Here is a 26,004-nt window from a genome sequence, read left to right as displayed (position 1 = left end):
GTGTTGAGTCATTGCTCTAGATAAACATCAGTTTTACTTGGTGTTTTATAAAATTGAATTTGTTTTATGATTCAGAGAGTTCACAAACTCCTCTGAAATTTAGATGTGAATAGTACATAAGTATTGGGAATGATATTGGTATCTCATTAATACCAGTGATGTTTATGCTATTATGTTAGGACAACTTAGTATAAAACATAGTTTTTGGATTTTTTTGTCCTTCACTCAGTAATTTTATATAAGCCCTGTAGTAAAAAATGAATGAGATATCCTCATTTGTTTTGATAAATAACTGGAAATGACATTGCCCTTTTGAGAATCACTTTGACGGAAAAAAAAAAAGAGAGAGAGAGACCCTAACACAATTCATTTTGTGCTTTAGATGATTACAAATACTGGTAAAGGAAGCAGTGAAGTACTCCTCTCTTTTGTTTGATATACCAAACTGTGGATGAATCTTAATTTTTGTGTTGGAATGAATTTAGAAATGCATTTGCTTATTGTATTTTAATTTGTTATTGATCTTTAAAAAAAGCGTTGTTATTTTGGAAACATGTTACAATCATACCTAGAATGTGCTTCTTTACTTGCCACTTTCCCATTGGAGTACTACTTCTAATGGCATGGAAGAGAGCACTCTATAATATATCCCTGTTTAAGTTTTAAATGATTTTCCCAGACTCCGAGGAAAATTGATACTCCACAGTATGTGCCACAGTTATTCTGTGACTGTCCATAGTGGTTGGTACAACACTGACTCCGTTTTTATGAGCTATAACAATTGTTGAAACTAAAGACCTGTTTTTTCGTGGAACTGGAGAGCTTTCTTTTCATGTAGACGCTTAAATGTTCAAGCAGATGCATTTACATCGTGATAGACAGTGCTCTTGAAAAAGACACACAGTGCTCATTAGCCATATTTATTTTCCTTATGGTTACCTAGAATATTAACATTGTCACTTTATTTTTTTAAATTTTTTTATTTTTTATACATCTATAAATATAGATATGTATACATACATACATATATACATTCTAGAGCTATATGCATTTCTATATTTACATTTATATCTACATCTACCCCGTACATCTATTTTTTTTCTTTTTTTTTTTCCACACACACACACACTGTATTTTATTTTTACAAGAGATAAATAAACTGACACCAAGCATTGTAAATGGATGACCACAACAAAAGCAACAACTATTGCAATTACCAAACACGAAACACACTCATACTGTCATAATATTGACATTCAGTCCAGTAATCCTCCACTGTAACAGCTCCTCTACTTTGCAGTGAAAATTGATTTGTATATTTTTTGCCTCTGAGTCCTTGTGGGATTTTTTTTTTTTTTATTCAAACAGAAAGTCACAAAAATTATAATCATCCTCATCAGTTCACTTAGTCCCCTGTAATAAATTTTTTTTTCATCTTGATATTAACTTTGTCGCTTTAGCTGGCTCTTGGCCCTTCCTGTTTAAGAGAGAATGCATCTGTGTTTCAGATCCCTTTGTATCAGGATTTGACATTTGCCACTAATTATAGGGGCGACTAAGGCCTCTGTGAAACTGTTCATCATACATCAAGTTTTTTGCTGGTACTTTACTCAGCATTATATTTGGAGTTAGGACATCCTGTGAAGTTTTCACAGAAGTGCTGCATAGTGGACGTGGAAGTTTCTGCAACTGTTAACAGCTTCTGAGAAATAATAGACTACTCAGTCTCTCATCAAAGACTCTTGGTTTCTCAAGAATTTTAAATGGTGATCATTCTCCTTATCTAAAACCATTTCAGCTTGAAATATTTGTTTACCTTCATGCCTTAATCTATACAATTCTTGCTGGAATACACGGTCTTTTTTTTTAAACTCTGTCTCAGGATTTAACCTCTGTACTCCTGTTACTTGAAAACTTAATTTTAGAATTTGAACTTCTTTCTAAACTTTTAGGCTCTATAGTTGCTGAGGCCAAAGCTCAGTTTGAACGTCGGAGTTCTTTTCTGAGTGGTCAAGCTTATACGATGACTGCATGTTAGTAGATCTGGCTCACTCTTTCCATACATAGTGACAATAAGTTTATAGGCAGTTTTACATTCAGTTTGGGCAGGAGAAAAAACCAACTTCGTAAGCCCCATCTTTCTAAAGCATATTTATGTTTTTCTCCTTGAAGCCTGAGGACTGCATATTCTACATACTGTCCCTCTGTACCCTTAGTCCAGATCATTACAGTGAATCCTTTAAGAATTTTTTTAAATAAAATATATGCTGGAAGTAATTTAGTACAGTACACATAATTAAAAGATGATAAAAGCATTCGGTGTTGAGGGTTTGTGATTATATGCCTTTAAAGCCTAAAGCAGCTCAAACGATGATGTTTCTTATAGTAAACTAGCTACAACTGTCCGTACCTCTCCTGATGGCAAGAACTCTCTCCGGTGCTTTGAATCTCTTTTAGACAGTCCCAGAAACTTAGCTTGGTTTGGGACTCCCAAAGCCATGCTTTGCAGATCCAATCTAAACTAAACATAGAAGATCATGTGAATGTTAAATGTTTAGGGTGTTGATATTTTTGTTACTATACCTATGGTGAATAATTTTAGGTATTAACATAAAACGTAAGTAATTGATTATAACCCAGGTGAATATTCAAAGTAAACATTGAAAAGGGAGCAGCATTCTTGAAACAGAATCCTGTATTTTACACCAATGATTGGTCTAACATATCATTTTTCATTTTCTGAGGTCAGTTGATTGGTGAACATTTGTTGAACATTTAATTCAGCAGATGTTTATTGAGTGCTAGGCATTATGCTAGTCAGAATTTTAAATTCTATTATGATTATTTCTCTGGAGAATTCTTTTTTTTAAAAAATTTATTTTATTTATTTATTTTTGGCTACGTTGGGTCTTCGTTGCTGTACACGGGCTTTCTCTAGTTGCGGCGAGCGGGGGCTACTCTTCATTGCGGTGCGCGGGCTTCTCATTGCAGTGGCTTCTCTTGTTGTGGAGCATAGGCTCTAGGCATGCGGGCTTCAGTAGTTGTGGTGCGTGGGCTTCAGTAGTTGTGGTGCGTGGGCTTCAGTAGTTGTGGCTCGCGGGCTCTAGAGCCGAGGCTCAGTAATTGTGGCGCATGGACTTAGTTGCTCTTTGGCATGTGGGATCTTCCCAGACCAGGGCTTGAACCCTTGTCCCCTGCATTGGCAGGCAGATTCTTAACCACTGCACCACCAGGGAAGCCCCTCTGGAGAATTCTTGAATGAAGAATTTCACAACTTAGTTTGTAAGAAAGGCTTATGATTTCTTAGGTAACTAAAAATTTTGTTATTTAAGGTCTCGTTCAACCCTTGGACACAATAGATCTCACTGGAGCCAAGGTTCAAGTTCTCATACAAGTCGGCCACAGGAACCACGGAACCGCAGTAGGATTTCTACTGTTATACAGCCCTTGAGGCAGAATGCAGCAGAAGTTGTGGACCTTACTGTTGATGAAGATGGTAAGTTGGAGTACTAGCAGTGTAGAATTATGAAGAAGATTTGGTAAAATGAAGTATCTTAATATGCTAGAAACTTCTATTGCTGCTTAATGGTAATATATATTAAATTACAGGGAAGTTGCCAGGTATCCTAATGTTATTTTTCAATTAATATAATAACCTCAGTTTGTAAGTTGTGTCTAAAAATTCTTTCTGATTATTACTTCATTGCTTGGTAGTTATTTTCTTAGAAAAAAATTATTTTTACAAGAGGTGGTTTGATCTATCCTCAGACTTATGTGCTATTGATACTTTAATTTATAATATTGTTATCATACTTTAACTTTGCTATGAAAAATAGAAACAACACTTTAAAAATACAGAACAGAAAAGCAATATAACTGAGTTTAAATGGTGAATACTGGTTATTTGAAATGTTCAGTTTGCTTTTAAAAGTTGTGTTATCCTTCAGTGTAATAATATGGTTACCGTATGTGCTGCTCAGCTTTAGTGTTTGGTTTTGGCTTACAGCTGCACCCAAGTAACTGAGGAAATAAAGCTGGAGTTGGAAAACAGAGGTTAGGGAAAGTGGTAGCAAGTATGAATATATGAATATATATGTGAATTTTCCCTCATATTGAGAATTGTCTTCAGATAGTAATAGTTACATCTTAGAAGGAAATGGTCAGTCATAATTTCCTTAAGGAGACAGTAAGCCATATATGAATTTGTTAATTTTGGCAGTTAGCTATAAATTGGAAAAAGGGTACATTCGCTAGGTAGGAAGAGTTAGGGGCCTTGTGCAATCAGCTCTTATATCAGCTGTTTGCAGTTTGGATGATCATGACTTTCAGAGTAGCAGTACTTTGGAATTAAGATGTTTATTAAGAGGTAATTTATTCCCATTGTCTACATTTCATTTAACAATGTCTCGGTTTTTATTTTGAAGCACCATAAATTATCTGTAAGGCAGTGGTTAATACAATAGGGATTAATTAAAGATTACTCAGTTAAATATTGATGGCTCTTTTGGAAACTTTTTGTGTGTTTTCCCATGTGACACCTGCCATCCAGTAAAGTAACAAAATGTGACAGAGTAGCCTTTTAACCCACTAGAATTTAGTTCAAACAGAATACTTTTACTTTTAGGTTAAAAGTATTCCAGTGATCAGCAGATGCCCCCTTCTCCCTACTGGTTTCTTTTAGTGGAAAGCTTCTATCTTATTAAAAATAAGTCCAAAACTTAAGTTTATCAGTTAGACCAGTGGTTCTTACCTACTGGCCATTTTGTGCCCCTAGAGACATTTGGCAATATCTACAGACACTTTTGGTTCTCACAGTTGGGGGAGAGTGCTATTAACATCTAATGGGTAGAGGCCAGGGATGCTGCTAAACATCCTACAGTGCAAAGGACAGTCCACCCCTACTCCCCTCCCATCTCCAGCAAAGAATTACTCAGCCACTGTCAATACTGCTAAGATTGAGAAACTGAGATAAACTATTTGCAAATCAACAGAGGTTCCTCCCTCCCCCTTTTATGTTTAGGCAAATATATTTCTTTAAGTATCTGAAGTACAGGGTCCCATATAGACTAACAGGTACTATTTGTGTTTCAGGAATCAGCGTACCTCACTTCATTGTATAGAATAGTTGTCCTCTCATTGTATATCACATTTAAAGAGTGATAATTCAGGTCTAATTATTGTGACTATGTAATTATTATTATTATTATGTAATTATTATTCCCATTATTCTTAATTTTTAAACAGTCATTTAACAATTAGGGTCTAAAGTATAATTCATTCATAAGTTAAGGTCTGCCTGAAATTTCTTTTAATTTCTACTACAAAAACTTTAATTTTTATTAGAAAGCACTGATGAATATTAATATTGGCAAAAAAATTGGGGGGAAAAACGTACAAAAAGGCATGTATGAAAGAAATTAAAACGGTTATTAAAAATCATAGCTAATGTTTATTGAATGACTACTGCTTGTAAAGCATCATATAAAATGCTTTATATGTGTGATCTCTGTTCATCCTAACAACAGTTCTGTGAAGAAAATTCTGTACTTTCCTAGTTCTACAGGTGAGGAAATAGAGAGTGGTTAAGTAATTTATCCTAGATCATACTGTCAGTGATGAAATCAGAATTGTTATCCAAGCTGTGTGACTCTAGAATCCGTAACGTAACCAGAGAAAGTACAATTTGTATACTGTTCTAACAGCCTGTGACAATGTGTATAAACATAGCAGAGGGACTTTTACTTTGCCTCTTTTCTTTGTGATCAGAAGACTTACATGGTCATTACCCAAAAAAACTGTGTTAGTCCTTTGAATTATTGGAATATACATATATGTGTTGGGTTTTTAAAAATGCAGTAACATGTCATTTTAATGTTGCAGTTTAACTTTATGAAAACTTTTTTTTACTGTATATTGTACTTATTAAAGGGTTCATATTTTGTTTTAATAATTATCATAAAAATGTTAGCTTTTATTAAAATATAACCCATTACCTAATTTGTTTTGAAATGCTAAATAAACATTTTGTATTTTGTAGAACCTACTGTAGTACCAACCACTTCCACGAGAATGGAATCACAAACCACAAGCGCTTCCATTAACAATTCAAATCCATCTACCTCTGAGCAGCCCTCTGATACTGCTTCAGCTGTCACTAGTAGCCAACCCTCCGCAGTGTCAGAGACTTCACCTATGCTTGCAAGCAATAGTATGACTGGTACTTCTACAGGAGGTATGTAAAAAAAGAAAAAGAAAAAAAAAGAAGAGCAGGGAGGGGACTCTTTGTTAGAAAAAGGATTGTTGTTTTTAAGATTTTAGCTGTGTTAGCAAGAGTGTATTCTTAGAATAAGCATCATATGTGAACAAAGTGGTCTCTATTAGAATTAGACTATGACTTCATATTTGAGTCTGTGTGCTATATGTTACTGAAGTACTATAGCTCAACTGAAAGAGATGGGGGAGAATTGAATGGCTGACACCAAAAATACAAGCAACAAAAGAAAAATATAGATAAACAGGACTTCATCAAATTAAAAATTTTTGTACATCAAAGGAAATTTTAAGAAAGTGAAAAGATAGCCTACAGAATGGGAGAAAAATATTTGAAAATCAGATATTTGATAAGGGTCTAGTATCCAGAATATATAAAGAACTTGCACAACTCAACAATAAAAAGAAAAGCAACCCAGTTTTAAAATGGGCAAAGAATTTACATAGGCATTTTTCCAAAGAAGAAGGTCATTTGTACTAATGACCAAGAAGCACATGAAAACATTATTAGTTATTAGGGAAAAGCAAATCAAAACCAGAATGAAATTCCACTTTACTCCCACCAGGATATCTATAATTAAACAAAACAAAAACAAAGAACAGGAAATCAGAAGATAAGCAGGGTTAACAAGGATATAGAGAAATTGGAACCTTTATTTTCTTTTCTTTTTATAAATTTATTTATTTTGTTTTATTTATTTTTGGCTGTGTTGGGTCTTCATTGCTGCAGGCTTTGGGCTTTCTCTAGTTGCGGTGAGCAGGGGCTTCTCTTCGTTGCGGTGCACGGGCTTCTCAGTGCGGTGGCTTCTCTTGTTGCAGAGCACGGGCTCTAGGTGCGCGGGCTTCAGTAGTTGTGGCTTGCGGGCTCTAGAGCACGGGCTCAGTAGTTGTGGTGCACGGGCTTATTTGCTCCACAGCATGTGGGATCTTCCTGGACCAGGGCTCAAACCCATGTCCCCCGCATTGGCAGGTGGATTCTTAACCACTGCGCCACCAAGGAAGCCCCTGGAACCTTTATTAATATCTGGTGGGAATGTAAAATGATGCAGCCACTGTAGAAAACACTTTGACAGTTCCTCAAAAAGTGAAACACAGAGTTAGCAGCATATGACCCACAAGTCCACGCCTAGATCCGTATCCAAAAGAATTGAAAAATAGGAATGGGAGTTTTAAAAAGTTTGATGATGTCATTTTCCCAATATTTTGTGTTGTTGTTTACTCTTTTGGTGTCATATCTAAGAAACCATTGCCTAACCAAAGGTCTGAAACATTTACTCCTCTGTTTTCTTTTAAGAGTTTTATAGTTTTAACTCTTATCTCAGATTAACTGGGTCTTAAAGTAGTCTTTTTTCGCTCTTGAATGACGGCACAGAGATAGGAACTTGCTGTTTAGTAACAGAGATATCATAGACCCTATAGCTTGTAGATTGACTATATCACCATTAATAATGAAACCACCATATATTTTCTATCTTTTTTTTGCTTTTAATAATATATTTAATTCTTATAATATCCCTGTAACTTACCTTGAGCAGATTGGAAAACTGCTTGTGTCTGGTTTAGCTCTCCCTTCCCTGGAAACTTGAGGCAAAGCTTGAGGAAACAAGGAGATTTCTCAGGGGTGTCTTTGAAAAAAAAAAATGTAGGCAGACGTGAAATGGGCTTTTATTTCGTTTATTGAGTGCACTGTCTTTCCTGGTAGCTTTATGTACCCTATGCTTATCTAGATGTTATGTGAAACAGTCCCAACTTTATTTCAAGACAGTCTCAAAGCTTTTATTTATGTACTTATTTTTTAACACCCTTGTTTAGTTAGGATTCACATTTTATCTATTAGGTAGTAACTTCATTGCCTGAATGGCCTTCTCATGATATTACTCTGTCTTTTAATGACCACCCTTGGGATAGACTTGCTCATATTGTATTTCTCTAGACTAGGAGAACCTTGTTCCAGGCCAAATTGTTCCTCTGTATGAATCTGATAGAAGCACATACAGATATTCAGATTACATTAGGGGCGTTCAATTCTGCTGGCTTTATTACCTTCCAAGACTGTAGAACATCATTCACCTGTTTTCTTCACATCCTGTCCTTACTTTGCACCTTCTTGTATATTTCCAACCTTGAATCACTTGAGCCATGTAGCTTCTCTCTTATCCAGGTTCCTAAATGGGACTGGTAAAAATCATAGAACCATGCAGATTGGTGCCTCATGACTTTATGGTATCTAATCTTGGGCTTTTGTTAATAAGTTGTCATAGTGTGATATATCTCAGTCGGTTCTCTTTCCTTCCCCTCAGTGTCTATTCCAAAATTCTCTTATTCTTCTTAAGACTGTCATTTCCGGGGGTAGGGGGGATAAAAAAAATAAATGAAGGTTCTCAAGCATGAATACTTGTAACTTCCAGCCCCTTTAATAAAAACTTTTGTGTATTTATACCTATCCATATCTCCTAACTCCTGGTCTCTTAACTCCTTCTTATAGTTTCCAGTCTCTTTATCTATGCTCCACCTCCTGTCCTTTCTTGTGTCCTTGACCTTGCTTTATCAGTTATCTTCCCTGTGTCTTCAGCATCTTTGTTGGTTCCGTTCCCTTCGTACACGCACGTGTACATTTGTGTTAAGTCTATGTACACCTAAGTGGATCTTCTTCACCTTAAACTCCTTCATTTAACTTTAACTCTGACTCCTTTCAGAACAAACAAACATGATGTTTAAAAATCTGGCAATAATTTTCTTCTCATCTTATTTTCTCCCAGGACTCTATTTTCATCCCTTCTTTCACTCGTCCATCTCATAACTGTAGGTGTTTTCACCTGCCACCAGTATGCCAATGACTCACCGTATTGTGCTTCCAGAACATTCTCCTTGTTTTCATATCCAGCCGCCTCTCTTCTGGACCATTCTGCAGTCACCTCAAACTCAACATGCCCCAATCAGCTTATCATCTGTCTGACTTCTCAATGTTCTTAGCTTTATGCATATATGATATCTTATATATTCATTTATTCAGCAAGTGTTTGTTGATTGCATACTATGTATCAGGCACTGTTCTAGACACCGGGAACACAACATAAACAGTGCTAACAATTGTAGTGGATAGTAATAGCTAACATCTGTTGAACTCATAATATTGGTCAATAATTTATTTATATTAACTCTGATTTTTGTAATAACCTATGAGGCAGATTCTGTTGTTCTTTTCATTTTACAGGTAAAGTAACTTGTCTAAGGTTATATGATAGTGTAGCAAGAATTCAAACCTACAAAGTCTGACTTGGATCCTGTACTCTTTCTTTATGCCAGGATTTCTCAACCTTGGCACTATTGTCTTTGGGCTGGACAGTTCTTGTGTGTGTGTGTGTGGGGGGGTTTCCTGTGCATTGTAGGATATTAGCAGCATTATTATTATATTTTTAATTTTTATTAGAGTATAGTTGCTTTAATGTTGTGTTAGTTTCTGCTGTACAGCAAAGTGAATCAGCTATACGTATACATATATCCCCTCTTTTTTTGGATTTCCTTCCCATTTAGGTCACCACAGAGCATTGAGTAGAATTCCTTGTGCTGTACAGTAGGTTCTCATTAGTTATCTGTTTTATACACAGTAGTGTATATATGTCAATCCCAATCTCCCAATTCATCCCACCCCCTTTCCCCCCCCCCCCCGGTAGCCATAGCAGCATTCTTGGCTTCTCCCTACTAAATAACCAGTAGCACTACCTCCTCTCCAGTTGTGACACCAAAAGTATCCCCAGGTGTTGCCAGATATTCCCTGGGGGGCAGTGTTGCTCTATACTGTACCTAGAACCTAGTGCTTCTGTTATAATACTGGTTGATTTCTGTTTTAAATTTTCTCTGTACTTGATGATGAGCTCCTTGAGGACCAAAGATCAAGTCTTTCTCTTTTTCAGCACTAAGCTACAACAATGCAGCCATGCCTCTTTTCCCTTGTGAGGTTAGCTTAAATTTCGCAAGAGCTTATTGAACCACCTACATTGTGCAGGCATGTTTCTAGTTTCTAGAGATAAAACAACAAAGGCAGACAATATCCATTCGTTATTTTAAAGGCCAGGACTTTCATTTTTCAGTACCGTTGTAGATCCTTAACCATGCCATTATTATGTATAAGACTTGCCAAATAAATGAATAAATGCATGAGTACATGTCAGTAATCCTCCTAGAATTACAATAAAAGTATTTTAACCAGCTTGGTGTCACTGGGCTGTGGAGTTAATTCTTCTGGTGTAGATTTGCGATTATCTATTTTTAGTGGCCACTCAGCGGCCTAATTTTAATAAAAAAGACAGTGTTTTATTTACTCAATCAGATGTCTTTGTATTTTGCCTCTACTCTGTGGCAATTTTCTTTGGTCAGTAACTCTTGAACAAGAGGCGATTCAGTTGTCTTTACTTTGGATTGCTACCTTGTTTGAGCAACAGAGAGCTTCTGGACTGTAGGAAAATAGATATTAATTTAATTGGAAGCCAAAACTGTACCATAAGAAGAGCTATAAGGTCAGTCCTCTTTTGGGGGCCATACTGCTAATCATATAACCCCTTAAATATGTGTTCAGCCTTAAGGATATTAAAGTCATTGTGCTTCCTCTTCACTCACTCTGAGTTTTGTATTTGAAATAATTGAAGACCAAGAGGGCAAATCGTTTCCGAACAGGTTAAGTGTCATATCTGTCACTTCAGTCATGGCCCTAGCAGTCCCTAGATCTCTTGCTCTGGTTACAGACTCATCTCCTGAGTCTTAGAGTTACACACAATCCTCAAATAACTGGGTTTGTAAAATTAATGTGTCATAGTTGGAAGGAATCATGAAGGTCATTTAGTCCATTCACTGAATGGATTTAGTGTCCCAAAGGTTTTCGATTTTCTTTTCTGACGTAACACACAGTAAATGACATTTACTTGTGTAACATTTTGACGTGGGCGCTGAGATACAACCCTGAAAATGTTGTAGGAAGTAAAGTTCCTATAATAATGATATTGCTGTAAATCTTACAGCCTTTGGGAAATAGCTACTTAATGTTTGATTCAGCATAGCGAAGATAGGCTGTTGATCATGGTCAGTTCCAGGTATGCCAGTTGTGACTCTGTCCAGGTTACTCAAGAAATTTGGAATGCAAATGAATGAAAGTGATTTAATTATAGAACTGACTTTGAATCTGCTGTCACTTATGTTTTAAAAGTGAACAGCTTGTTGACTTTCATTGTTTTTTGATACAAATTATTTGTAATATTTAACCTCTCAACTGATGATAACAAGGTAGCGCTAATTCCAGGAGGCTATTAGAGATTAGTAAGAATTTGTAATTTTTTTCCATCCAAGTTTACAGACTCCTGAATTCTAGTTCTGAGGTTAAGAACCTTTACAAAAGGGTTCAGGAAATTAGCCCAAGTAGGCCAGAGTAGGAACTTGGGGGGGGGGGGACCAATATACACAGATTTAGAATAGAGATACTGCCTAACAGGGTTTAGATCACAGACTTTGCCCAGAAGAGAATCAGCAAAAGCAGGATAGGACATGTATGGGAGGGCAGACCCAGGAGAATTACAGGGAGGTGTACTGCAGTCAAACCCATCAATCAGAGCCTGAAGCATCCCCACCCAGATTCATTTATGTGAGTCTATAAATTCCCTTTATTGTTTAAGCCAGTTTCGGTTGGATTTTTGTATTATTTGTAAAGAACCAGAAGATTCCTAATTTTGGTACATTGGCCCAGAAGAGAATAGCTATGTACTGTGAGCCAAATAGGAGCAGGGCATCCCTGGTATTGGTTACTCTAGAAAAAAAGGCTAGAACAGTGGTACTCCAGAATCCTAAGGATTCTGAGGAGATGCCTCATGAGTCACGTGGGGGTGGGGGAAGGGAAGGACAGGGATTTGGGTTTTCCACTCTTCTAATTTTTATTTTTAAGTAAAAAAAATTATCTCCATTTTTATCTGTTTTATCTAATTTCCACATAATATGTAGTTTGAGGAAAGGGTGCTTCTTTTTAGAGGAGTTTGAAACACTAGGATAAACCTTCTGGGGACACTTTCTGCTGTTCTTTTGGCATGGAAGAACATACCTTCAAAATAACTGGGCATGTGACAGAGCATAATCAGGACTCAGATATTTCATACCTAGAAGATTATTATCTTTTCTAACAACAGCCATGCAAGGCAATTATTGCTACATTTAATAGGTGAGAAAGAGGTTAAATAACTTTCCTAAGGTCACATTGCTCCAGATTAGACAGGCTCAAGATTAGAACTCAGGCCCATCTGACTCCATGTTTTTTCCCACTGTTCAACCTTGAGTCACTAGATCATTATAAGAGACCTTTAATTTTCGACATAGTAGAGTCTTATTTCTTTTGTTCTATTGGGTCTGAGTTTAGAGACCAGAGGAAGAGAAAAGACATTGGAAATTAGTGAGACTTAGACAGATATGCTCTGAGTTGGGTGGTTATGTCTTTTTTTTTTTAAATAAATAAATTTATTTATTTATTTTTGGCTGCGTTGGGTCTTCATTGCTGCGCGTGGGCTTTCTCTAGTTGCGGCGAGTGGGGGCTACTCTTCATTGCGGTGCGCGGGCTTCTCAGTGCGGTGGCTTCTCTTGTTGCGGAGCATGGGCTCTAGGCGCAGGGGCTTCAGTAGTTGTGGCACGCGGGCTCAGTAGTTGTGGCACGCGGGCTCAGTAGTTGTGGCACGCGGGCTCAGTAGTTGTGGCTCGTGGGCTCTAGAGCACAGGCTCAGTAGTTGTGGCTCATGGGCTTAGTTGCTCTGCAGCATGTGGGATCTTCCTAGACCAGGGCTCGAACACATGTCCCCTACATTGGCAGGCGGATTCTTAACCACTGTGCCACCAGGGAAGCCCGTGTAGTTATGTCTTAAGAAGATAAGATTTTAAGAAGTACATAGTAGTCTTCATTACATAGGAATGATTTATAGTATTAGAGGCTCATGGAGCTCAGGAGAACCTTAGCTTTGTTGCATATAATAGAAAGACTCCCATGATATTTTAGAGTTTTTAAAATACAATTTAAAACTAATAATTTATAATGACCTAGGAAAAGGTGATCTATTGCCATATTTAAACATCATGGTAACTATAAGCCTCCTAAAGCTTGCCTGAAAATCCCAGTGAAGATCACTGCCTGAAATTACAGGATATGCGTGTTAAGAATGTGACTCTATCACATTATTATTTACAGATATTTGAATTCAGTAATCACTTCTTAATTATTTACTTATTTATACACATATATAAAATATACACTTTCTTTTACACAGTGATATTTGATCATTTGGTTCTATGCATTTTTTCGTTTCAAGATGACTCAAGGAGAACTGCATCTAGTGCTATAACGGAAACTGGCCCTCCTGCGATGCCAAGGTTACCTTCCTGCTGTCCCCAGCACTCGCCATGTGGAGGGTCGTCACAGAGTCACCATGCGTTAGGACATCCACACACAAGTTGCTTTCAGCAGCATGGCCACCATTTTCAGCATCATCACCACCACCATCATACTCCCCATCCAGCTGTCCCAGTGTCTCCCTCCTTTGGCGATCCCACTTGCCCTGTGGAAAGACCTCCACAAGTACAAGCACCTTGTGGAGCAAATAGTAGTTCTGGTACCAGCTACCATGACCAGGTACGTGGAATTCGATGAGTTCATCTTGATTTTTTAAAACTGTGGTTCCTTCAGGAGAAAAAAAAAAAACCTGATGATAAAGTTTATATGCTAAATAAGTCATTCTTGTTGCCCCTGCAAGAGTGGCCTAATTTAATGATGTGTGATTTTTTTAAACTAAGTATTTAGGATTTTCTCATGTAAATTATTGCAACTCATTGAGGGGGCCAGGGATGTAGATAATTGGACGTGATACTAATTTTTATTCTGGAATGTTTTCAGGTGTTTTTAGTTAAATGTAGGTGGATCTAAATCTTTGGGATTTTATTTCAAACAAAGTGTTGAAACTGCAGTGTCAACCTAATTCATGAGAAATTCGGGAATTCTCCCAGCTTTTTTCTCCTCTACCCTACCTCCTATTCTGCAGCCTCCCTATAATCTCCACTCATCTAGAAATAAACAGCCATCTCAGATGCAAACCTGTGACATAGTTTCTCAGGAGCAGATGAGGTTTTTAGTTTGTGGGAAATTGAAATGTCAGCAAAAATTATAAGAAATTTTTTGCGAATTAAGTAAATTAGTTGATATTATTAGTGAGTGCTTGATATGTCAAATAATATTAAATTAATATCGGTGATCACATGGAGTAAATAAAGTGAGGTGTTACGTGCTATTTTAACTTTTGCTCCGTCATCTCTGTGTATAATTGTGACGTAAACCTTGGTGGTGCATACTTTAAAAAGCAAAAGATGTAATTTAAAACTGTAAGTGACACGTGCTAAAAAGTGTGCTAGAAAAAAGTCAAAAAGAAATTCAGAGCAGCTGCTTTACTGTACCCTCTGACCTTTCCTAAAGTACTTGCTTTGTCTTTTAAATTTTTGCTGGTTATCTCTTCTGGTTCTGACAAATTAAAAGGAATTAAGAAAGTGGGGTGTTCCCTTAAGAAGAAAAAACTAGCTGCTGATACCAAAAGGAAATTTGAAAGAGTTTAGTAGGAAATATTATTAAAGAGATTTTAGATGATGTTTTGGTTCTGATAACAGTTCTAAGTATTAACATCTATGGGTTGTATAGACCTGTTCTACCTCTTGGGAATGAGGAAGCAACCTGAGTGAGTTAATTAGAGGAAGAATCTCTTTTGTGTAAAATATAGATGTAGCCTACTCACCTATCTCTAAGTAGAGGTATTTGGACTGTACACAAAACTTGAGAAGAATCAGCAGCATCAGGCATTCAGTGGTTATAATGGGTATGAAGGTAAACAGAGAATGAGGTTTTGGAAATATGAATGGTTTGAGATTGATGTAGCTATTTGTAGGACTCTGAAATTAGCCACATGCTCATGAGGTAGCCTCGTATAGTCTCCGTTTGAGACCTGTGTGGACACAGCAGGAAGTTGAGGAGAGGCAGACTGATCTGAGGATTTATAATTGTGTGGATGTCTTATGATTGAGTGTCAGACTATAGATAGGCAGAGAAAGATTGGGGAGGATTAGGCTTGACGAGAGAAGTTGCAGCAGTCACTTGACTCTGTACTCTACTACTCCTTTGGATGTAGCTTTCTCTTTTGAGAGAATAGTTTAATTAGTGCTATGCACTACTTATGAGCTGTGTAAAGTAATATTTGCCATTTCTGTGCCATTTTGCTTACCCTCCCTTTTCCTTCTAGAATAATAATTGAATGAACTGTTGGAATTGTGAGGAAGAGGGTTCTCTGTGTTGATTTTTCCCCTTTTATTTTTATTCTCTACTTTTAACTTTACCCTCGGTTCCTTCTAGGAGGACCTTCACCCTACTTTACTCACTCCCTGGGAGTGTTCTTAATCACTGACTGGAGAAGAAGATAGGAAATTTTCTCACCTTCATAGTATGTGGATATTCCAGTCCATTTGCCAAATTTTAACCTAAATAGGAAAATACAGAAAGTATTTGAACCATAAGTAATAATTCACAATCTTAAAATATTACTCTTAAACCTTATTTATTCAAATTGGGAGCATATATTGTATTTGCCAACTCAAAAGAAAGAGCCCAGACATTTACTTAATTGATTGTAGACACATAATATAGAAGAGGAAAGTAGCTCTTTCTTTTCACCTTCCTATAGCTTTTCCTGTACCATCATCCTCCTTCCCTTTTAGTGTCCAGAGTTTCTCATGTTTCTGTTATCCTCTGAGCTGGGAGGCCATTGAAAGTACAAAGACAACTCTGTCTCTAAAAAATAATAATAATAAAATAAAATAAATTTTAAAAAAGTGCAAAGACCACTATGGTTCCTCACTGGGCTAGGTGACCTGGGCCTCTAATAAATGCATTAACCTAGCTTTCCTCACCTCTAGCCCCTCATCTTTCAGTATTGAACAATTCCTGCATGTGATTCCATATATAACATCTTTATTTTCTTTAATCACATTTTAAAAATTACAGCTGTACTGAACACTAAGCAAAGACTTGTATTTAAAATACTTAAGAATATAAAGAAGCAAGTCTGTTTCTGTCATCTGCTCTAGAGTAGAAGGTAAAGTGTTTTACTAAGGACTTTTCAAAGTGCTCAGGGGAAAAACTTAATTACTTTTGAGTAGAGATGGAATCTAGACTCTTTGATTTTCCAACTTGGTAAATGGGCCTTCCCTAAAATTATATTCCTAATAAAAGTAATCATGGTTTAATCTTTTTTTTTTTTTTTTAAGTGAAAAAAGTTATGAGGAAAAGCTAGCTAATGGTTTAGCTTGAATAATCTTAGGGCCTTTGTTATCTTGGATAATGTTTGCACTATTAGAGTTTCAGTTGAATGCTTGCTGTGTACAGTTTAAAAACAGAACAAATTTTTACCTGGAGCCTTAAATGTTTTCAGTGGTATGATTATATGTTTTGTAAAGGAGTCCTAAATTACCAATCAGAATTTTGGGGTAAAGGAGGATATGGAAGTATGATTTATAAGTTTCTTTCTCTCTTAAAATCTAGATAATGGAAGAGAAACAGATCTTAAAATAATATATTAATTAACTTTTGTTCATCTTACAGCATGATCTCATGCTTGATTATTTAAAATTGATTATAGATTTTAAGTGTATAAGCACTAGAATTTTTACAGTCCAAGATGCACACAGTATCTTCTTGGTGCTCAGTAGGTCTTCACACTCAAAATTTTTACCAGTTTTAAATTCATAGATTCTATTTTTCTAGATTGAATTAGGAGTACTTTTATAATATAACATGAAACAATGTTTTGACCAAATTTCAGAAAGATAAAACATAGTTCCTCTTTATACAGCAGGCATTGCCAGTAGACCTGAGCAGCAGTGGTATCAGAAGTCATGGAAGTGGTGGTTTTCATGGAGCATCTGCCTTTGACCCCTGCTGTCCTGTTTCCTCTTCCCGAGCTGCAATCTTTGGCCACCAGGCTGCTGCTGCTGCCGCCCCGAGCCAGCCATTATCAGTAGATGGTTACGGATCCAGCGTGGTTGCACAGCCCCAGCCCCAGCCCCCTCCACAAGCCTCGCTGTCATCTTGCCGACATTACATGCCGCCTCCTTGTAAGTATGAATTTAACAGGCAAAGAGCTCAGAGGCACATAGATGAAGCATCGTCCTCTCCTCATGAAATAACCTTTCAGCAATACTAGTTTATAAATTTTTAGTACCTCCTTGGCCTAAGAGTGGAGTGTATTTTTCCTATTTCATCCTCCCTTTACCTCACATACCCAAAACAGTCTTCTAAGGCAAAAAGGGCAGATGTTGTTGTAAAAGGTCTGGGAAAATAATAAAAAGTATATTTTGTCTGTTTGACATACTAACATTTACATTTTAATTAATATCTATGAACTTGTACATTGAATGGCACCTTAGATTCCTATAAAAGGAAATTTTAAGGAATTAGATTTATCCTTTAGGAGTAAAAGGAAATTTGAAAGTTTAGTAGTCATTTCTACACATAGGAAAGTAAACTTTGATTAAGAATTCTGAAGCTTAACTGAGGCACAAGAGAAAATTCCTTGACAGAAAGCTTTGCCAATTGCAGAAAGGTTTCTGTACTCATTTGATGCAAGCAATTAAAGTAGAATCAGACATGGCTTTTCTAAAGAAATTGAAATCTATGAGCTACCATAAGAAATGAGAAATACCCTTAGGCTGTGTAACATATATTTATTGCTCTGTTAAATCATAGGTTAATAGGCAGATGGAAACTTATTAAATACTTTGATTTAAAAGAAACACTGAAAATTCATGCCAGGGGTAAACCAGAAAGTTGGCAAGGAAATTTGCTTTTGTTCTGATTACATGCAAGGGATAATTTTCAGTTATATATCTTCTTAGATCTCTTCTTCCAGTCCTATAATTTTTAAAATCTGGGTCCTGCAGGCACAGCTGGAGTCAACCCAGAATTTGCACAATGAAATCTGGTGATATATCACTTTTCAAGAATGCAACTTTAAAGTATAAGGTAGAAAAAAGGTTTTGAAACGAGTTAGTTTTTGCAAAGTATTGACCAGTGGGCAAATTCTGTGTGTGAACACTGGTATGATGTACCGGCTGTTCTGTAATACTTGTTGATATTCATCTTTAATTGATTATCTTTTATTGAGAACTCAAAATGTGTGGTTTTCTCCCCCTCCCCTTTAAAAATAATATACTGAAGCAATTTATAAGTGTATCCGTTCCCCTTTTATGTCCTAATAAAAAAATGTTTTAGACTTAAACTTGTTTTACTTTTATCATAAAGGTAACTGGTTTACACCCTAAGAAATTCAAACTGCAGAATGATATAAAATGAGAAGTTAAGAGCCCTTCTCCTTTCTTCCCACTAATGCTAAAACCTCAGAGGTACCAACTGTTTATAGTTTATTATAAAACCTTTTGGAAATTTTCTTTCTCCACACGTTATTATGACATCTCTTATTATGACATATCTCTCCTTTTAAAAAAAAATGGGATTATATCAAACATAGTATTTGCCTCTTGCTTTTTCATTTTTGATGTTTTTAAAATTCAACAATACATCTTAGATTTTCTTTCATATTAGCATATAAAAATCTAGCTCATTGTTTTTAATACCCTCATAATATTCCATTGTATATTAAATTAGTCCTCTGTTGATGGACATTTAAATTGTTTGTAGTTTTTTAGTCTGTCTGTAGGGTAACTTCCTGGGAGTGAGATTGCTGGGTTGAAGTGACATGCTGAACTTTCAAGAAGCAAGATCAAGAACGTTTTTTTGTTTGTTTGTTTTTACTGGCAAGAACACATAAAATAGAGAAGAAGCGAAATGGTCTGTGGGAAGGCAGAATATGTCACCTTTATACAGTGGTTAGTAATTGTTTTGTTTAGATAAACAGTGTACTATAATGATGGCTGAATTTCTCACCACACACAAAAACTGGCAACTATGTGAGGTGATGGATATGTTAATTAAACTGATTGTGGTAATCATTTCATGTGGTATACATGTGTCAAATTATCATATTATACACTTTGAATATATTGTTGTATTTGTTAATTATATGTCAGTAAGGTTGAAAAAAATAAGATGATTAATGAAGAGTTAAATAAACTGATTCATTCCAAAACAAGACTTTAAAATTCTGTTATATTTGTGAATATTTTTTCTTGTATAATGATTATAGAAGTAGAAAACCTTGACATGAAACTGGGAGAAATGCTCTAAATTTGAGGAAGGATAGTTAACAATGATAAAACTTAGTGACTTCCTTTTTGATGACCAAGAAGTACTGAGCTTTGTGACTTCTTAGAGTAAAGCATTGATTTGAAAATATAACTTTTAGAAAATCAGTTTAAAAATATGTCACAACTTACACTGAGTTTAGTGAAAGTTTCCTTTAAATATTGTGAATATTTAGTGAATATTTCCTTTAAATATTTCCTTTATACAACAATACATACTAGCAGGGTTTCCTTTGAAGTATGGCTGAATGAGTCCATGGTTACCTGACTTTCACCACTGATGCATGAATCAAAGCAATTAAAAATTGAAGGCAGTCTTTCTGTAATGAAACTAGAGAATAGCTGTAGCTCCATACCAGGCTACCAAGAAAAATCTTACAAATAAAATGAAATTAGAACTAAACTTATTTTTAGACCTCAAACTTATTTTTAGACCTCAAACAGATGCACATCTCTTAGAGTAAGAGAGATACGTATTCCTCTGAGGGACTTTTCAACAGTCACTTTGCAACATGAAGATTCAGGATGAAGAAATGGGCGAAACCATCTTTATAAAGGCTGATTTCCGTGGCAAGTTCCTGGCAAATATACCCCCTTCTTCTTAATGTAGCACAGGAAAAGTAGCATGGGGCAGGAGGAGAAGTGCACTAATGAAAGTATATGTTTGCAGTTGTGCCTAGGACTCGCAAGTTGCTTTCTTCTCTGTAGTGCTCTATAACCAGTAAATGACAAAGGAAAACAAGATTTATGTATTTATAAGTATATAATTTATACATTTGATTATACAAAAGCAAAATACTTGAGTATGGCAGAGTAAAATTGATAGGAGACAATTTGGAAAAATGTTTATACTACCTTATTATGACAAAGCTTGCATGTATACAAGGAATACTTATAAATCAACAAGAAAAAGGTGAATAATAGGCTAAGAATATGAATAGATAATTCTGGGAAGAAATGTAAGTGGTAAATAAATACATAATTTTTTTCTGGTTAGCATTTAAAAAATTTAGTGATAGTGTAATTAGGCAGGAACTCTCATGTAGTGCTGATGGTAATTAATTATGTAAACTTTGGGAAGGGTGTTTTGTCAACCAGTATCTGAATTTAAATTATTCTCTCAGACTCAGAACTGCTTATAGGAATTTATGCTACAGAAACTCTCTGTGAGCAGTGTGTGTGTGTGTGTGTGTGCGTGCGCACGTGCACGTGCATGCGTGTACACACTCGTGTACGTGCATGTATGAAAGAGCACAAGGGGAATCATACAGATGTTTATTGCAGCTTTGGATTGCTTCCAGTTTTTATCAGTGGCGATTTCTTCAATAAATTTTGGTGCATTCCTATAGTGGAATGCTGTGAACCTGTGAATGAAGTAAAGCTGTATATATTGACATGAGAAGATACCTATGATTACTCAAAGAAGAAAGCAAGATGCCAAACAGGACTAAGCAGACTCAAGCATTGATAAAGTATTCATAAAAATTAAATATGTGCTAATATGTCTGTAAAATATAATAGGAATGTATTATGCCAATATGTGCTCAACTCTATGGTGCCTGTGCTTTTCTTACAGATGCTTCTTTGACAAGACCACTTCATCATCAAACCTCTGCCTGCCCCCACTCTCACGGAAACCCTCCTCCTCAGACTCAGCCTCCGCCTCAAGTGGATTATGTTATCCCTCATCCTGTACATGCTTTCCATTCTCAAATATCTTCTCATGCAACATCTCACCCCGTGGCACCTCCACCTCCAACGCATTTAGCCAGTACCGCTGCACCAGTCCCTCAGCATCTTCCTCCCACACACCAGCCAATTTCACACCATATTCCAGCCACAGCACCTACAGCACAGAGACTGCATCCTCATGAAGTGATGCAGAGGATGGAAGTTCAAAGAAGGAGAATGATGCAGCATCCAACGTATGTTTTATGTTTTTAAAAGAATAATCACATCTTATTCTTTCGCCTTCTGTTTCCATTGGTCTTTAAACCTGTAAAGCCTTTAGAAGTGATGTAGCTATCCTCAATTAATAGTGATGTAACTTAATCCTCAATTCACTGGGAAATTAATTCTTTACTAACCAGAATGTTCCTCCGTCTTATCCTGAGTTGTAGGTGCTGACAAAAAAAAATCTATATCAGGTTATTTAATAAAATCAAAACCCTTTCAGGATATAACCCAAAGTCATTTATTTTTGCAAACTAATCTCTTGTTTGTTTCTTCAGTAATCCATACTAAAGATTAATGTTAAAATTGGTGATCCTGAGTAACAAGATGTAAAGTTATTAAAGATTGAATTTGATTTATTTTATGTTACCAACCAGAGGGAAGAAGGGTATTAGTAGAAGTTTTCAACAGCTGACATTGAAAAACTAGTCTTACTAACTTAGTTTATTTATAAATTTAAATATTAAGATATTCCCCAAGCATTATGAAAAGACTATAATTGAACTTTTTGTTTTCTTTTGAAAATTCAGGATCTGATAGTCTAATTTAGGGCAGCGTACTTTGTTGGTCTAATTCTGCCTGCCTGTTTTGGTAAATAAAGGTTTGCCTGAAAACAGCTACACTTGTTCATCTATGTATTGTCTGTAGCTTCTTTCACACTACAGAAACTATGTTGAGTAGTTGCAACAGAGACCATGTAGCCTGTAGAGCAAACAATATTAACTATTTGGCCCTTCCAGAATGTTTGCAAAACTCTTGATCTAATCAATAATCTGTAACTTCTTTCTTTAGTTATATAATTTAAGGTTATATTCAGAATCTCCGGCTGTTTCTGCCATTCTAATATAGTGACCCTTTATATAGAAAGTTGCCAATTTCATATTCATATCTTCCAGTATCTAGAAAATTAAGATTAAACATGCAAAATCTGTAAATGTGTTTGAAACTAATAGTAAGAATTAGACTATAAAAAATGAATCCGTGGAACTGTTTTTTCTTAAGTGCCATTTGTTTAGAACTTTATGACCATTTGCATTTGTAAATTTGACAGACTTTAGACTAGAAAGAGAAAATATAATAAGCTGGGATGACAAATAAAGTGTGAATGGAGGTAATGTCAGTGCCCTGGATGTGTTGACATGTATTTGCGTGTGTTTGAAAAAAATGCACAAGGTTAAAATTTTTTTCTTAGACGTTTTATCCATTAAAATGGATGAATGTTATTACAGTATAAAGGTGAAGCAAAATAAAATAGTTTCCATTTTTCTGCTTTATATGTTTATATAAAATAACTTTTTTGTGCCTGTAGCATATGCTGGAGTATTAATTTTTAAAATTTTATTTTCATTTAGTTCCTATTATTCTATTTAAAATATTTGCTGTAAAGCAGTTATGCAAGATAATGTTAAAACTGCCTTTTTCCTTGGGTGATATTCAGATTGGAGGCATTGTAATAAATGAGCAGTGAGAATTTGTGGGATTATGGTTTCTTGATTTATTATTAATCATTAAATTATTTTATATTACGTTTTTATAATTTATAGAATTAATTTCAAGACTAATCTGTAGATGTTTATAATATTAATACGATATTATTTTTTCTACACTAAGAAATAACCAATTATTCAATTATTTCCAGTGGTCTTTTTGTGTTCTGTGTTTCCAGGCGGGCACATGAACGCCCCCCACCCCATCCACATAGGATGCACCCAAACTATGGTCATGGGCATCATATTCATGTGCCTCAGACTATGTCCTCACATCCTCGACAGGCTCCAGAGAGATCTGCCTGGTCAGTATCTTGTTTATTTCAAAGCTATGCTCAGTTTCTCCTGGTGGAAACCTGGAAGAGATACTTTGTAGTGGAATGCTTAGAGAAGGGTAGTGTGGAGAAACTGAATTCCAGTTTATCTGTGAAGCACTGTCTCTGGGTGAGTCCTAAGAGACCTGGAGAGGAAAGAGTAGCAACTTGAGTTCTGGGGCAGGGAGCGTGTCAAACAGGAGTAGAGCTTTTTGTTGCTGTTGTTTTTCAGGGATCTACCGTCAAAAGTTAACTCCCTAAACTTTTCATAACTTCTTTATCCACCACCCCGCACCTTTGTACTCACATTTGCTGTACCACCCTTAACCCCTGCTGTTGACAGGGGAAATCCAGCCAGCATCCTCTAGGCTTGTGTTCTTTCCTAGAGAAATGGAAGCAGATTTGCAGTAATTTTCTTTCTGGATCTGTTGTCTGTAGGCAGTCATTGAGATCTTGATCCACAGTGACTTTTGAGACAAAACATAAAATGAGAATAAATAAATGAAGATTTGGCATTTACCAAATTTTACTCTTTCTAAAATTTTGTTTACCCTTGCTTTATAAGGTAATTGTCCTTGATGCCAACAATCCAGAGGCACTATCCAACAAACGGAAGACCTGGGAGCACATTCATATAAACCAAAAAAGTAACCTCTATTCTATATGCTCCTCAAGAAGGATCAGACTTTTAGATTGGAAGGAACCTTAGGGACCATCCATTATATTTCCTTCCTTTGTGAGACATGAAACTGAATACAAATGCTTTGCTCCTCATGCTCACAAAATTGGATCTTTGAATTTTAATTCCTAAAATGAATTTGAAATTATTAGTTATATCCTTTGGGCTAAATTATCTTTTTTTCTCAGCTAAGTAAGATAAGAATCTTCAGATTACTTTTAAAAATGTAAACATAATCCCCCATTTCTGTTAATAATAAAGACACTGTAAGGATGTCTAAAATTTAAACTGTTCTCCTCTTTTGTCAGGGAACTGGGAATTGAAGCTGGAGTGACTGCAGCTACTTATACACCTGGAGCATTGCATCCTCACTTGGCCCATTACCATGCACCACCTCGACTTCATCACTTGCAATTAGGAGCTCTTCCTTTAATGGTAAAATAGGAACATTTCAAAATTCTGACATAGTTGCCTTCAAAAATTATTCTTCCTTTTCTAAATTAAATATTTTATTGGAAATATTTTTAACGTATTAGTTGTTAATAGGCGTTTCAGTAGAAGTTGAGAATTATTATTATTAGATTGAAACTGTGCTATAAGAAGGTATTAGATATATTAAAATATGTGTTTGTATTTGCATTGTAAAATATACTCTTCGCAATGTAAAAAATGACAAATTTTTTTCTTTTGTATGAAGATGACAATCTTGATCCACTCTCCCTAGGACATGTGATTTATTCTGTTGTAAGTGGTAATGGGTCTGCATTAGGAATGCATTAGAATGCATTCATACTTTATTTTCTGATCAGCAGAAGGACTGTATTAATTCTCTGTATCTGATTTGAACAGATTCAGATTTTGTCGATCCATTTTGAGTTCTAAAGAACAAATTCCACAAAAATTGAGTTTGTTCTTCACATAATACATATATTGTGTGGTACAGAGAAGTGAGTAGTTTTGTCTTGTAGGGGTAGAGGCACTGCAGAGAAGGTTGCCAAGACACTTTATTATACATGCAACTTCTAAGCAGGCTTTGGAAGAATTGAGAATGGTACTCTTACAGTGGCTACAGCATGTAAAGAGCTTTCAAATAGCATAAGCACAAGGAAATCCAAGTAAGTTGGTATTTCTAGATCTTAGGGGTGAGGGTCATTCAGCAATGAAATATCTGCTCTGCTAAGAAACTAGGACTCAGGAACCATTGAAAGGGGAATGTCTTGATCATATTTATGTTGTTAGAGTTATTTAATCAGATTGTAGTTAAATAGACCACCTCTTTAGTTGTGTGTAAAATAGATTTCATGGTAGGAGAAGGATACTGGTTAGGACATTATAGTAGAAAAGATAAAAGTTGGTGAATGCCTGAACAAGGGCAGTGGTAGTTGACATAAAAATGATGGGATACATTTGAGTAATATTTAGGATGACTCCCAGATTTCTAGCTTTGGTTATTAGGTATATGGTGTTGCCATTCGCTAAGTTGGAGAATATTAGATGAGGGTTTAGGGAAGGGGTTAGGTGAGTTAGGTTTTGGACATATTGAATATGAGATAATATGTGTATCAAGGTGGGATGTCCAGTAGGAAGTTAGGTTTATGGTCTGGATCTCCAAACAATAAACTGGTATCTGAGTTAAAGATGGGTTGTGATCTGTCAATGTACAATATATATGTGTCACATATCTGTCATATTACATGAATCCATGGAAGAGGATTAGATTTCCAGGAAAATCTAATCTAATCTAATTTGTCAGACTGACAAGAGATTGAAAAAAACCTTGGAGAATAATAATACTATATTTAAAAGATAATACTGTACTTCAAACAAAGAATTCCAAGAATTGGCTAGAGAAGTTGAGGAGAAATAAAGTTAGAATTATGTCAAAATAATATGGTCAGTAGCGTTTCATCACAAAAAAGTAAAGTTTGAAAACTGTTGAATGCATTTGGCATGGGAGTAGTTATTGGCGGCTTTTGTCAGAGTGATTTCA

At 35.8% G+C, this 26,004-nt stretch overlaps 1 protein-coding gene across 7 annotated transcripts in view; it reads left to right on the top strand.

Annotated features, from left to right (window-relative positions):
* RNF111 (ring finger protein 111) overlaps positions 1-26,004 on the top strand; it is an 82,994-nt gene that overhangs the window by 48,998 nt on the left and 7,992 nt on the right. For 5 of the 7 annotated variants that reach the window (XM_061182068.1, XM_061182064.1, XM_061182070.1 and 2 more), the window contains 7 exons: positions 3,333-3,496; positions 6,038-6,232; positions 13,602-13,921; positions 17,175-17,436; positions 21,158-21,506; positions 23,174-23,326; positions 24,323-24,449. In XM_061182068.1, the coding sequence (XP_061038051.1) occupies positions 3,333-3,496; positions 6,038-6,232; positions 13,602-13,921; positions 17,175-17,436; positions 21,158-21,506; positions 23,174-23,326; positions 24,323-24,449 (1,570 nt within the window). The remainder of the gene's footprint in view (positions 1-3,332; positions 3,497-6,037; positions 6,233-13,601; positions 13,922-17,174; positions 17,437-21,157; positions 21,507-23,173; positions 23,327-24,322; positions 24,450-26,004) is intronic. The other 2 variants (XM_061182067.1, XM_061182065.1) reach the window with 1 other exon arrangement.

This window comes from Eubalaena glacialis, chromosome 2 (assembly GCF_028564815.1).
Source record: "Eubalaena glacialis isolate mEubGla1 chromosome 2, mEubGla1.1.hap2.+ XY, whole genome shotgun sequence".
Lineage (NCBI taxonomy): Eukaryota > Metazoa > Chordata > Mammalia > Artiodactyla > Balaenidae > Eubalaena > Eubalaena glacialis.
Note: the sequence above shows the minus strand (reverse complement) of the source record. Positions and strands in the feature narration are given on the sequence as shown.